Source organism: Olea europaea, chromosome 1 (assembly GCF_002742605.1).
Source record: "Olea europaea var. sylvestris chromosome 1, O_europaea_v1, whole genome shotgun sequence".
Classification (NCBI taxonomy): Eukaryota; Viridiplantae; Streptophyta; class Magnoliopsida; order Lamiales; family Oleaceae; genus Olea; species Olea europaea.
In genome coordinates this window covers 1,504,612-1,520,228 of record NC_036237.1, presented here as the reverse complement: position 1 = coordinate 1,520,228, position 15,617 = coordinate 1,504,612, and the positions used below count along the sequence as shown (strand labels likewise).

General features: G+C 34.0%; 1 protein-coding gene and 1 long non-coding RNA gene across 2 annotated transcripts; both read left to right on the top strand.

The window, feature by feature from the left end:
- Positions 1-1,244: 1,244 nt before the first annotated feature.
- Positions 1,245-4,704, top strand: LOC111410739. Its single transcript, XR_002705755.1, has 4 exons — positions 1,245-1,376; positions 1,966-3,633; positions 3,762-3,826; positions 4,404-4,704. It is a non-coding gene; the product is annotated as an uncharacterized LOC111410739 (long non-coding RNA).
- An 8,502-nt stretch (positions 4,705-13,206) lies between these two features.
- LOC111401554 lies at positions 13,207-13,950 on the top strand. The gene is made up of 3 exons (XM_023029383.1): positions 13,207-13,293; positions 13,336-13,734; positions 13,822-13,950. The coding sequence occupies exons 1-3, from the start codon at positions 13,207-13,209 to the stop codon at positions 13,948-13,950; spliced, it is 615 nt and encodes a 204-aa protein (XP_022885151.1).
- The last annotated feature ends 1,667 nt before the right edge of the window (positions 13,951-15,617 follow it).

Genomic DNA, 15,617 nt, shown 5'->3' with positions numbered 1-15,617 from the left:
ACCAAAATGTGTCATGCATGTGCCAAGCATGTGACATTTAGATATGGTGGTTATGATTTGGATAAATACAAAAAAGATTCCTTTTTTGTTGAAGACTTTTATCCAATGAAAAGATAGAGTTCTTTTGGAATTGAAAGTCTAGTGAATCAAATCCATATATGTAGACACGTACATTCTCTTATGGGTTTAATTAATATATGAAAAATAAATTTCTTGTGCCCACACACAAAAAGAAAAATCTCTACAGTTATTTTTGAGTTCTTGAAGAACACTAGAGAAGGCCAAAAAGTTTGATGGAGAACTAAGAAAATCAAATAAGGAGGCTTGAAGGTGGAATCAAGGAGATCAAAGTTCAAAAGAATTTTGTTTAAAGTGCGCTACAAGGGTAACTTCTAAAACACTTATGTATTAACTATATTCCAAATTATTTAATTCTTGTTGATATACAATTTAATAAAATCCGTTGTATTCTTCCAACAGCAAAAATGTTATATTCTTTAAAATAGCATTCTCTCTATTTGTTCGTAACGTTTGCTTTACCAAGTGTCCATAATAAAGAGGCAAAGAAGCATATATGAATTAGTTGTTCATCCAAAGATTAAATTTGAAAAATCATATAGGTCGAAGGCTTCTTCTAGAATATAGTGCCAATTAAAAACAAAACGTTTAGTGGCGAATAAAGTAGAGCTAGAACTTCCTAATGTAGCATTGCTCATGCATCTTCAAGCATGTTTCAATGACTTAATCTTAGAAACATCATCTACATTGTCTTCTTCGATTGCTTCAAGATTTCTTCATTTTCTTCCTTACCCTCATAATTTAAGAAAAAATAAGATTACTAGTCTAATTACTGTCGGGGAATTTGGCCTCAAAATGAAATTAGAAAGAGGCAAAACACAACACATTTGTAGTAGTTCAGTCTCAACGTGGGGAGCTACGTATAATTGATGCTAAAGTTTTCCATTATCTAACCTTAAATAAAAAGGGCAATGAAGGGTCATTGTAGATGCAATTGTAATCAAATCCCATTTTACTGTACAAATATGGTGTCATCTTGGTCAAAACGTGTTGTCCATTTCAACAAAGTCCACCTTTCCCTTTCTTCCCATTTTTTTCCGGGGTAATGTTGGTTGTACATTACCTTGTACATCAGCTTGTCCATAATTCTGAGTTGGCATTATTTGAATTTCAATTTCCAGTGGCCATTAAAGAATGGGTTAAAAATTTTGATAGAATTCCTAAAAAGCCCCTACCTCATTAGATTCCTCAAAACCTCCTCTTTGCACAAGAAATAGTCGCACAATATTCTGTCTAATTGAAATCCTCTAACGATCGACGGTGAGTCGACGACGATGAGCAGATTGACTGAGACAAATGTACGACGGCATCTTTAACTTGACTATGCGTTGTTTTAAAATGGTTTTTATTTCTGTTTTGGTGGATTTCTTCATTTTTTTGTTTGGGTCGGAATTTTCGAAGTTCTATACCTTGCTTTTCACTGGACATGAAATGGGTAGATTTCACTCCCTATCTGTGTGTGTGTGTGGGCTGAATCCTTTGCGTATATCTCATCGATGATTCAATTATTGAGTAATGTGAAATGGTTTAGTGTTTGATTATTTGGAATTAGTTTTTTTTATGTGATAGCGTATTGATTTTGCCTTGGGTTGCTGTAAATTTTGTAATTTTCTGAGCTTTTTACTGTCCTTTTTCAAAAAATAATTGATGATTTCTTGTGGATAAAAAATGGCGTTAAACGAAGAAGAAAAAGAGATTTGACTGGACAAACTGCTCTTAATTTTCTCTTTATGTTTTTGTGGACTGCATTTGCTTTTATATTTTTGTAGAGATCCCTGACGAGTTTGTTATATTTAGTTTGGACTATCATCTAGATTTATGTCAAAATATATGGTTGCCTTGCATAAACTGTCGTATATAATCTAAATCCTATTATTCTCATCTCAGGCCTAGAGAGATGGTACAGTCTAACAAAGAATACACCGAGGAGGATGTAAGAGACCAAGTGGTTAAAGGGATCCCATTCGAGTCATCCGAGCAGGGACCCTTTCACTTTCCTGGGTTACGTGGTGATATTGAAGCCATTGAACGTAGTTTCTTTTGGGGGTTTCAACCACTTCTATGAAGCAGTCGAAGAGATGAAGAATGATTTCTTTAGTGCAATAGCGGTTCCTTTGGAATTTTAGCAATCAAATGACATTATATAGCTGGACATTTTCATTTTTCAAATCTGTGGAAGTGAATGTAACTCTTCAACCATTATGACACAACTAAATTCTTTTTAGGTTGCCTACTTCTCAAGGTGAATATCAATTGCCATAAACAACAGAAATTCCCACATTTTAAATAGTCCAACCATCATTTTAAACAATACATTTCAGTTTACATAAACTGCCTACTTCTCACTGTGTTTTCACAAACTAAAACCACAAAAATTCCCACATTTTCAACAACACAAATTCTCACATTTCTAACACCAAATTAGTCCCACATCAGTTTTCAAATTGCCATTCCAAATTGCCCGCTTCTCGCTGACCATGTTGTCGAACATGGTTTGTGACTCTATTTCAATCTGGGTACATTTCTCTGCATTATAGGAAGAAGATGAAATTAAATATTTATATATGCTTCTCATTTATTATATAAGATCAAATTTGAGATCAAATGTCAAAGAAAAAAAATATCGTTCTTGCTGTTTTCTTCAATTTCATTGGCTTCCATAGCAGATAAGGAGAAGAAATTGGTTCTTTCTGTCGGTTTGGGTTGCGTCTGGGTCGAAGTTGGGTCAGAGGAGCTTGGGCTCGACAAGTGGGGAGTGAGAAATGGAGGGAATGAAAGATGATTGGGGGTGGAAAATGAGGAGAATGAAAGAAAACGTGGGTTTTACATTTCAAATTTAGGGTTTTCATTTTTATTAAAGCTGGCGAGATTTTGAGTGAAAATATCACCAATATATCGCCACCTAAGCATTATGGATACTTTTATGTAAGGGCTAATGTACATCTAGCACTACCCTGATGCCTTTTTTATTTACTTTCCTATTGTTGCTTTTCTCTTCTCAGCCATGCAACCTTCTTCTTTGGTCTTTGTGATCTCCATTTTTCAAATTTTCATCTAACACACGCAACATTTCTCTTCTCTCTTCAGCCTTTTTCAACTCTTTTTTTCCAGGATTTCTGTCCCTTGTTTGAAATTCTTCAGAAGAACCCAAAAAAATTGTGGAATATTGAGATTTTTACATGTAGAATTAGAATCCTCAAACCTTCATTTTCCTCTTTTTGTATATGGTTATTCAATTTCCTTTAGCCTTATTGGTTTTGTGTTCGACATTTTTCTCTCTGTCCGTGTTCCAGGTTTTCTAAAACCTTCCCCAAAAAAGTGGAAAATTTACCTAGAAATTGGTGATTGGCGAGGTGAAGTATATCGGTTTGATATTTGATTACATTTAGAGTAATTTTCTATTTGGAAACAATTCGTTTTATCTATTTATTCTTGATGATTTTAGGTTGAAATCTTGTATATGTATCAACTAACCTTTTCTTTTTTTAGTGTATAAGGTTCCATTCTATTCTTAAGTTGGTGGAATCGAAGCCAGTAGCGGCGCCACTCTACTGGGTAAGATTTTTTAAATTAATTCGTTTTCTTAGTTGATTCTTGATGGTTTTGGGTACAAATCTTCCTTCATCATTTTACAAAAGAATTCCTATCTTAATGAATCTAATCAGTATAACCAATCATGTCAGATACTTGCTAAACAGCTATATGAGGAAGATTTCTACTCAATGGTACCTATCTCCAAGTTAATGAGGTAGGATAAGATAAAGTCCATGTAAATCTAAGTGCCAATGTTCATTTTGGAACGATCAATACTTCTTCTGCATTTATTTCTGGACATTTTCAACATCATGGTTTTCTACATAACTCTTTGATTATCAGTTCGAAGTTCAATTTTTTTATTGATTCATTGTTTACTTTTGTAATCTTCTCTTTTGTTGGCTTTTAATTTAGATGCTTGTTCCTCTATTTATGTTTGCTGCGTGGCTGCTTATTTCTAACTTTTTTCCTTTAGTTGGGGAATATACATTGTTATAATTAGATTCTTGATTTTCTATTCTATATCTTGTTTTGACTTCTGGTTCCTACATTTATTTTGCTTAGAACCATTTCAAGAATTATGATATTTGTGTAAATTTTTTAACTTAATTTAGCATAGTGTTCTAAAGTTACCAACAATTCTAAAACCTTTGATGGGATTAATCGGCCAATAGAAGTTTGAAAAATCTTGTGTCTATTGTTATTGGTTTTTATTTTTGGACTTCAGTCATTTCCATTTTGTTCACAAGCTTGTAATTGTACTTATGGACTTTACAATTTTTTTACTTCAGGATATTGCCCTAGTTTTGGAAGGTAATTACTTTTGTGTTTTTGGCAAGAACCCTCTCTTGATTTCTCATTGTCTTCTATGATTGCACAAGCCACGAGAATTTTTCCTACATTTTAGTCTCAATGCAGAAAATGAAATGTTGCACACACTTTCATTTTTAGCAGGTGTTATGAAGATGGAATTCTTTGTGGCTCACCCAATTTCTACAAGTAGGTTTGGCTCATTCCATATTGTGTGTTCTTCTTTTGCTTAATTTTCTAATATTTAAATGTATAATTTTTCGTCTTTGGCACTTTATTTTATTCTTTGTTCTTGTCACTTATGTTGAAGAATTTGATTTTAATGAGATCGCTATTTCTCTTTGATTTCAATGTTGTTTGGTATTTACAATAGATTTAATTGTTTGTTTTTTCAATGGGTTCATGTATTGTTGAAGGAGATGTGCACTAAATTATTTAAGCAATTCTCGTCGTCTCGCAGTTAACTATTCTTTTTCTTCACTATTTTTGGGTATAATTACTTTGTTTCTTTGTGATAATACACGAAGGAAGTTGTGTATGTTTAGTGGAGATCCAATTCATTTAATTTGTGAGAAGTTTTTGTAATTTTTTTTTTAGTTATGATTTATATTACTTGACATGTATCATAATACACTGAGCTTTAATGATGGTTTAGTTTCGTTTCTTTATAATTTTTGTTCTTTCTTTATTGAGGGTTTGATCATCAGATATTTAAGGGTATCCTTTTTCTTTTCTTTTTTTGGTAATGGATAGAGTTTGCAATCGATCAGTTCTTGTAATTGTTTGGATGTTTATACTTTGCTAGATTTTGTAGTTCTTATTTTTGTGATTTGTGATAATTTTTGTTAGAAAGTTTTTTGATGATTTTTAAAATCTTTGTTTGGCATGAGTTCGTTTGGGCAACTTAACATCTTTATTTAATAGTTGATCATAGTGAAATTTGGAACATGTGCCCTATAATGGGAAGGATAAAAAACTGATTTTAGCAATTTAGATTACAATTGGATCTTTATGGACCTAACGAAATTTTTTAAGTTCCATACTAAAATATATATTTATGTTTTTAAATAGAACTATTATGAGACTTTATTTCAGAGCTAGGAACTAGATTGTTGTGTAGAAAGACGAAGAACGAAGAAGATATATAATTTAAATATGCCTCTTTGGTTGAATGAGGTGATTCAGATCAATTCGTGTAAGTATTGTATCTAGATTGTGTGTATTACTGTTACATGACTTTTTTTTTTGTAACTTTCAGTTCACATTCAAGTAATTTTGTTCTTTTTAAATGAACTTGTTGATTTTGAGAAAGCTTGGAACGAAAAAGCTAGACAACATCCTGACTAGAGTAAAGGATTCAATATGCAAGGTAATGTGGGTAAGCACTTTTCGAAGATTGGATATGTTGTTTTAAGGGCGGGTCCCTCTGTTAGATTGTATAAATCTTAATAAAGTTGGCTTTTTTAGATATACGTACGACTTTATTTAGTGACAATCATTACTTTTTTCTATCTACTTTTACATATTGTTTGTGTAGGCATATTTGCATCTTTGTCTACTTTGACGTTCAATAAGCCTTTGGTGACTCACCCAATAGAAAAGACGAATTGATGCATCCAATGTTCAATAGAACCATTTAAGATTTTTCAAAGAAATAAGTTGAACAATACCTTGTTTCTTACTATTATTTTTTTAATTGTTATGTTATAGCTTAATCGCATCCAGAATTGAAATGGCTCGCATCTTGAAATTACATAGAGTTGGATGAATCTATCTACAAAATACTCGAACTGTTATGGATGGTTCCAATTCTTGAATACTAAGACTGAACGATCCGATTGTTAGTTTGATGCTCATTCTTCGAGTAATGTTCTGTAAAATCACATTATGAATTTACGTTCGTTTATTTGCGTGTTATAATTTGAAGTGATTGTCTAAGGTTTCATGATCATATAGGATGTCACAAATTGTATACTCGATGGATCGGGTATAGTAAGACACAATTTGTGATATGATCAAAATTATGTCGTTCACAATCGGTTCATAAAATTGGACGCTTTATATTGATAAAATTGTATTGTTCTTATTAAGATTTGTCTAGATCTTGAAATAGGAACAATAATGTGTTTTGATGCACATTGAACCGGACAGCGTAGATGACTCATTTGTGACCGTTTGAAATGAGACTCTACTTGATTATCAAACAGGTCACTTAAATCCTGAGTGAGTAATGTACCTTTGATTGCTAGTTCAAATTATTTAAGGTACCAATGAGTAAAGTCTTAAATGGAAGAGATTGTATTGTTCTTATTAAGATTTGTCTAGATCTTGAAATAGGAACAATAATGTGTTTTGATGCACATTGAACCGGACAGCGTAGATGACTCATTTGTGACCGTTTGAAATGAGACTCTACTTGATTATCAAACAGGTCACTTAAATCCTGAGTGAGTAATGTACCTTTGATTGCTAGTTCAAATTATTTAAGGTACCAATGAGTAAAGTCTTAAATGGAAGATTGATCTCGGTGCTTTGGGAATCGGGCTGAAACAATTACAGATCATATACTTACAATATTGGAATCCGTTAATCATCGAGATGAGACGATCGTCACTCCAAGGTATTTTCCTAGGCAAATTGAATTTGAGCTCAGTAGGTCGACGATGAGATCATTGGACTTTACATTGTGATTTGATCACAACGAATTTGCCGTATGAAAGTGAGACTTAGAGGGTAATACATATTGAAGGGCAAAATGATCATTTTGCTAGTTTCAACATATTGACGGTCAAATGGGGGTTGACTTGTGGAACGATAATCAGAGGATATTGTTATTGGATCATAACTTGCTTCTATAACTATTACTCGACTTGAGAGTGCAATCTCGATTTTTTGGTAGAATAAGTCGGGATTAATAGATGTATCTCAATTGGTCAAGAGTTGACCCAATTGAAAACATCTATTGGAGTTTGGATCATGTGAGTCTAATTAGGTCCCTTTCTTAGCTCCAATAAAAGGTATGTGATTTAATTGGCCTACTACAATAAAGTCTAATGAAATTTGTGCAATTTTCAAACCCTAATTGGTCATTATAACGGCTTGAAAAAGTTTCAGAAACTTTCCAAATTAAGTTTCCGTAACTTTGCAGTTCACCCTCTCAACATTTGAATATTAGAACTAAGCCACTAGCTTAAATGACAACTTTGCCTTCTATAATGGATTTCATGTGACTAAACACTACGGATATCGGAGGTAGAGTGGGGCATTTTAATTGGAATCTTCAGTTGTAATTTGGTTTCGAAATTACATAAACTCGAATATTTCCATTTGCCAAATAATTGGAATATAATGACTTGCCAGTTCTTGAAATACCCAGAATCTGATGCCAACCTCTATACTTTTTGCTGTTAATAACTATGTCATACTTAATAGTTTATAAAAAAAAAAAAATGGATAGAGAAGGAGGAAGAAGACAAACAATTAGAATTATTAAAGAATTTTTTGAAAAATTGGGTATCCTAACTTTTAAAGGAGAACTGTGCAAGCAGGAGCAAATCCAAGAGTTCAAGTAAGCATGGGTGATTGTTGACCGTCCACCAACGATGACCGCAATAAAAATCAAATATATCTATTATTATATTACTGTTATATTTGATTTTGACATTCATCAAATGCCAAAGTAGTAAGGCATTCAAAAATTTTATAGAAATCAAATGCCAAAGTAGCAATGCATTCCAAAATTATACAATGAGCGCGGTTCGAATTTTTCTCATTGCTCCAGTTTCACTCTTTGTTCGATTCTTTCAAAATTTGAACATATATTTTACACTTATTGTTAATACCCATCAAACCCTGTAGTGGTCAAACTTTCGTCAATTCTGAAGGAGACCATAGTTAAAATCTTTTCCCCATTGCATTGGTTTTAATAACAAATATTTCAAAATGATAAAATATATTAAACTAAAATAATTAAATTAAGGATTGTTCTTGTAAAGAGTCGAACGCTTGACCTCTGGTTTATTAAATAGTCTCTTACCAATTGAGCTGAGAGAGTGAACTTGAAATTCTCGAAATTACATACGCTCACTAGGTATTGGATTCGCCGCTGCATCCAATGTTCAATAGAACCATTTAAGATTTTTCAAAGAAATAAGTTGAACAATACCTTGTTTCTTACTATTATTTTTTTAATTGTTATGTTATAGCTTAATCGCATCCAGAATTGAAATGGCTCGCATCTTGAAATTACATAGAGTTGGATGAATCTATCTACAAAATACTCGAACTGTTATGGATGGTTCCAATTCTTGAATACTAAGCCTGAACGATCCGATTGTTAGTTTGATGCTCATTCTTCGAGTAATGTTCTGTAAAATCACATTATGAATTTACGTTCGTTTATTTGCGTGTTATAATTTGAAGTGATTGTCTAAGGTTTCATGATCATATAGGATGTCACAAATTGTATACTAGATGGATCAGGTATAGTAAGACACAATTTGTGATATGATCAAAATTATGTCGTTCACAATCGGTTCATAAAATTGGACGCTTTATATTGATAAGATTGTATTGTTCTTATTAAGATTTGTCTAGATCTTGAAATAGGAACAATAATGTGTTTTGATGCACATTGAACCGGACAGCGTAGATGACTCATTTGTGACCGTTTGAAATGAGACTCTACTTGATTATCAAACAGGTCACTTAAATCCTGAGTGAGTAATGTACCTTTGATTGCTAGTTCAAATTATTTAAGGTACCAATGAGTAAAGTCTTAAATGGAAGATTGATCTCGGTGCTTTGGGAATCGGGCTGAAACAATTACAGATCATATACTTACAATATTGGAATCCGTTAATCATCGAGATGAGACGATCGTCACTCCAAGGTATTTTCCTAGGCAAATTGAATTTGAGCTCAGTAGGTCGACGATGAGATCATTGGACTTTACATTGTGATTTGATCACAACGAATTTGCCGTATGAAAGTGAGACTTAGAGGGTAATACATATTGAAGGGCAAAATGATCATTTTGCTAGTTTCAACATATTGACGGTCAAATGGGGGTTGACTTGTGGAACGATAATCAGAGGATATTGTTATTGGATCATAACTTGCGTCTATAACTATTACTCGACTTGAGAGTGCAATCTCGATTTTTTGGTAGAATAAGTCGGGATTAATAGATGTATCTCAATTGGTCAAGAGTTGACCCAATTGAAAACATCTATTGGAGTTTGGATCATGTGAGTCTAATTAGGTCCCTTTCTTAGCTCCAATAAAAGGTATGTGATTTAATTGGCCTACTACAATAAAGTCTAATGAAATTTGTGCAATTTTCAAACCCTAATTGGTCATTATAACTATGCACTTTATTGACATATTTTAAATGAGAATTAGGGTTAGCCACTTTTCACATTCCCCAAAAAGAAATAATACCTAGTGGAGAACAAGGGAGAATATCTAAGGAAGGAAGTAATTGGCTAGGCCATTAATAGCTCCTTCAAAAAGGTTATCATCTCCCCTTTCTATATATATGAGGATTTTATAATCCAATGATCTCAAGGTCAATTAAATCCTTATTTACATGATTTTAATCTTCAAAGGAAAATTAATTTCATATTGTGATGATTAAAATTCATTAACCAAAAAATGGTATCAGAGTCAAGGTTATTGTATGCCTTGAGTAGGATTTTTTTTTTTTTTTAAATCCTAGTGTAATATGCATTTTAGTTGGGTGGTGTTAGGTTATTTGATTTTGACATGTTTATGCTTTAAATATGTTTAAACTTATTGTTGATACACTCATAATCACTTTTGGTCCTAGAATTTTTTTTACTTCCTATTGTAATTCATTTATTATAGTTATTCTCTAGAAATATTGTAAGCCATAAGGTATTAAGTTTTTGTATTTTTTCTTCATTTTCGTTTTTGTATTTTGAGGAAGAACTGTAAACTTGTTGCTATAATTTCAATGGAGAAGAAGGAAGGACAAAAAGCAAGAAATAAAACCAAAAACACCAAAAATCGGTCCAGCAGCCATAGCAGCTGCTGCCCTTGCGGGCAACAGCAGAAGCTGCTGACCGCAGCAGCTTGTTGCTGCCTTGCGAGGCAGCAGCAGGCTGTGGCCCAATGTAATTCTTTTTATCCATGTTGTAATTTAAATTTTTAGGATGGGTCATTAGTGATTATTATTCATTTAATTATCGTTTTTATCGCTTTATGGATGGATGAATATTTAATTATTATCGCATGTCATGTAAATTAAATGAAACACCACCTGGTGCACTAAAATCATATGCATTTACATTTAAATATTTTTTTATCACTCTAAATTAATTTGTTGAAGAATATTTTATAATTAGCGTCATTATAATTGTTTATATTTGGCGGACTAATTGAGTGAAAATCCAACAGTGCAAAATAATAAGTGGGTGATGGTTTATAGGCATGTATAAACCTAAGGCCTCTTCCGTCATCCAATTTGTTATTAAAATACGTATGTTTAGTATCAAATTATATCGATCTCCCTATAGGAAAACTACGTTATTTTAGATTAATTGAAATTGGATCTAGTAATAGAATTTCTTTAAAAATGAAATAATGGGATGATCATCCTATAAACGGCATCTTATATATTTCGGATATTTTAAAATTATTGACGGACATTATTACACTTATATATGAATATTTTGGGAGACTTCCTATAGAAGATTTCAACAAAATTATTCATAGACCAAATAATAATCAATCCTCATTTTCTTGTGACATGAAATGCCTAACTCAATAAAATGAGTGGGAGGATCTCAACCTTGCCAACAATTACATTGACCTCCTATGGAGGGCACGTCAAAAGTTGTAAAGGTTTAATATTTTTTGATTACAAATATAGTTTTGGGTCTATATTTGCATATTCATATACATGCATCATACAAAGATTATTGCTCATTTTATTAATACGCAAATCGTTAATTTTACAGAAAATGTCACTTAATCCATTATCAGTAATACTTAATAAAAATCAACTCGTGGGAGAAAACTACGTTGACTGGAAAAGAAATCTTAATATTGTTCTTACCTCTGAAAAATAAAAATTTGTGCTGGATGAAATTTGTCCCGAGACCCCTAAAGATGACTCCACAGAATCTCAAAAGGTTGCATATAAAAAGTGGCATCATTCTAATGAGATGGCTCGTTGTTACATTTTGGCATCCATGTCAAATGTATTACAACAGAAACATCAGAATATGCAAACTGCTTTTGACATAATGGAAAGCCTTCAAGAGATGTTTGGACATCAAAGCCGACAAGCTAGGCAAGCCTCCATTAGGGCAATTATGAACACACGCTTGAAACTGGGTGCATCTGTAAGGGACCATATGTTAACCATGATTGGTCACTTCAATGCTGCAGAGGTTTTAGGAGCTGACATTGATTCCGAGACACAGATTGACATGGTCCTTGAGACTCTTCATGAGATGTTCTTACAATTTATAGTTGATTATAATCTACGCAAGATGGACATGTCTCTGACGGAATTAATAAAAGAGCTACAAAATATTGAATCTATTCTAAAAGCTAGGAGTGGAAGTGTTTTGACTGTTACAGTCGGACCCTCTTATCCTAAGCCTTCTGGTGGCAAAGAAGGAAAGAAGAGGAAGAAGCCAAACAAAAAGCCAGATAGCAAGTCAAAGGGGAAGAAAACTACTGCCGATGAAAAATCAAAGGAAAAGTGTTTATTTGTGGACAAAAGGGCCACTAGAAGAGGAACTGCCCAGATTACCTAGCTAAGTGGAAGCAAGGTAAAGGCAATAATGTCCTATTAATTGAGTCATGCTTAGTGGTTAATTCTACTAATACCTGGATTGTAGATTCTGGAGCCACTAATCATGTTTGCAATTCTTTTCAGGGATTCCAAAAAACCAGGTATTTCAGTGAAGGGGAGTACACTCTTAGGATTGGCATAGGAGCAGTGGTATCTGTCAAAGCTGTTGACACTTTTACTTTATGTTTTGAGAATCATAGGCATTTGATATTGGATGACTGTTATTATGTTCCCGAAATTACACGGAACTTGGTTTCCGTTGCACTTTTATATCATATTGGTTATTCGGTACTTTTTACCCGTTCTACGGTGGTCATTAAATTGAATAATTCTGTTATATGTTCGGGTCATATGGTTAATAGTCTTTTTGTCTTAAGTCTTTTGATTGGCTCTATACATAACACTACTACTGCTAAGAAAAGAAAGAGGTCGTCTAGTACTAATGAAACTCTCTTATGGCATCTTAGATTAGGTCATATCAATCTAAATAGGATTCAAAGATTGGTAAAGGATGGTCCTTTAAATGAGTTAGAGGTGGAATCTATACTAACTTGTGAATCTTGTATAGGAGGAAAGATGACCAAGAGGCCCTTTAAGGCTAAGGGACTAAGGGCTAAAGAGGTTTTGGAATTAGTACATTTTGATGTTTGTGGACCTATTAGTACTCGGGCTAGAGGAGAAAACGAGTACTTCATCACCTTCACGGATGATTACTCTAGATTTGGATACATATACCTTATGTCTCACAAATCCGAAACTTTGAAGAATTTCACGGAGTTTCAGACGAAAGTTGAGAAATAATTAGATAAGAGTATCAAGGCCCTTCGATCTGATCGAGGTGGCAAGTATCTATCCCAAGATTTTAATCGGATAATAGGATATTATCCCAATTGAGTGCACCATGAACTCCCCAACAGAATGGTGTCTCGGAAAGAAGAAATCGAACTCTTTTAGATATGGTAAGATCAATGATGAGTTATTCCTCATTGCCTATATCCTTTTTGGGATATGCACTACAAACAACCATTTATATCTTGAATTTGGTACCATCTAAGTCAGTTTGCAAGACACCTCTTGAATTGTAGAATGGGTGCAAGCCCAATTTACACCACATTCGGATATGGAGATGTCTAGCACATGTGCTAAAGGGAAAGACGGATAAGATGGAATCAAGATCAGATGTTTGTTTCTTTGTAGGATATCCAAAGAGAACAAGAGGTTACTGCTTCTATAATCCTCTTGATAAGAAGGTATTTGTTAGCACAAATGCAACCTTCTTAGAGGATAAGTATATAGAAGAACACAAGTCTACTACTAAGATTCTATTGGAAGAGACGTTAGAACATGGTTCAAACAACTCAGTTCCAGATTTCCGCATAGAATCTAATAGTGATGACTTGGAACCTCCTACTGAACCAATGGTTGCTGATGAAGCAAGTGAGCAAGTGATGCCCACAGGGCCTCATAGGCAAATAGAACCAGAGGTAGTAAAAAATGAGGCACCCATTGTTGTCTCTCCACATGTCCTTTCAAATGGGGATAATGAGAATGTTGTTCCTAACCAAGGATAGGATCAAACAGTGGGAAGAGAGGAAGGACCTTTGGTCAGACTGGACAATCAGGCACCTTCAACCATTACTCGTAGTGGGAGGGTTGTGAGACCACCTTCTAGGTACTTGCTCTATGGAGAATCCTATTAGGCGATCTCTACTGAACAAGAAGAAGATCCCACTTCGTTTAAGGAAACAATGGAGGATGTAGACTTTGAATCATAAAAATTAGCCATGAACTTAGAAATGGAATCTATGTATTCCAACAAGGTTTGGGATCTTGTAAATACACCTAATGGGGTAAAGCCTATAGGATGCAAGTGGGTCTATAAAAGGAAAAGAGGTATAGATGGGAACGTTGAAACTTTCAAAGTAAGGCTAGTGACCAAGGGTTTTACCCAAAGAGAAAGCATCGACTATGAAGAAACCTTCTCACCGGTTGCCATGCTTAAATCTATTCGAGTCCTTTTATCCATTGTCGCTCATTATGATTATGGGGCTTGGCAAATGGATGTCAAGACAATATTTTTAAATGGACGTCTTGAGGAGACCATTTACATGATGCAACCTGAAGGGTTTGTGAAAGAAGGCCATGAAAGGAAAGTTTTCAAGTTGTAGAGATCCATTTATGGACTCAAGCAAGCGTCCACAGTTTGGAATGTAAGATTTGATCAAACTATTAAGATCTATGATTTTGAGCAAAATCTGGATAAACCTTATGTGTACAAACGAATACAAGGAAAGAAAGTAGATTTTCTGATTCTTTATGTAAATGACATTCTACTCATTGGAAATGATGTAGGGACATTGTCATCTGTAGAGAAATGGTTGTCACAGCAGTTTTATATGAAAGACTTCGGAGAAGCTAGTTATGTTTTGGGAATCCGTATCTTGCGAGATAGGAAAAACAGAAGGATTGCATTATCCCAAGTTTCATATATTGACAAAATATTGTCCAGATTTGCAATGCAGAATTCCAAAAAGGGACAACTTCCTTTTAGACATGGAATTCATCTATCTAAAGAGCACTGTCCCAAGAATGCAACAGAGATAGATTACATGAGAAAGGTTCCTTATGCTTCGGCTGTGGGAAATCTCATGTATACTATGCTTTGCACTAGATCGGATATTTGTTATGCTGTGGGTATTGTTAGTCGTTATCAGTCTAATCCAGGACCAGAGCATTGTGTAGCGGTAAAGCATATACTCAAGTATCTTCGGAGAACGAGAGATTATATGCTTGTCTACTTAAGATATGATCTAAATCCTATTGGATATACTGATTCGGATTTTCAATCCGATCGTGACTCTAGGAAGTCTACATTGGGATCACTATTTACACTGAGAAGTGGAGCTGTGGTATGGAGGAGTATCAAGCAATCTTGTATTGCTGATTCCACCATGAAGCTGCTAAAGAAGTTGTATGGTTCAAGAAGTCTCTTTTGGACCTTGACGTGGTACCTTTGGCAATGGGGCCCATAACGCTTTATTGCGATAATAGTGGGGCGGTTGCCAATGCTAAAGAACTGAGGAGTCATCAGCGTGGCAAGCACATCGAGAGAAAATATCACCTTGTTAGAGAAATTGTTCATCGAGGAGACGTGACGGTTAGTAAGATTGCATCAGCAGATAATCTTGCGGATTCGTTCACTAAGACCTTACCAGCTAAGGCTTTTGATGGACATCTTAAGGGAATGTGTATTCTTGATATGTCACACATACTCTAAGAAGGGAAAGTGGGAAATTTCTAGTTTGATGTCCATTCTTCGAGTAATATTCTGTAAAATCACATTATGAATTTACGTTCGTTTATTTGC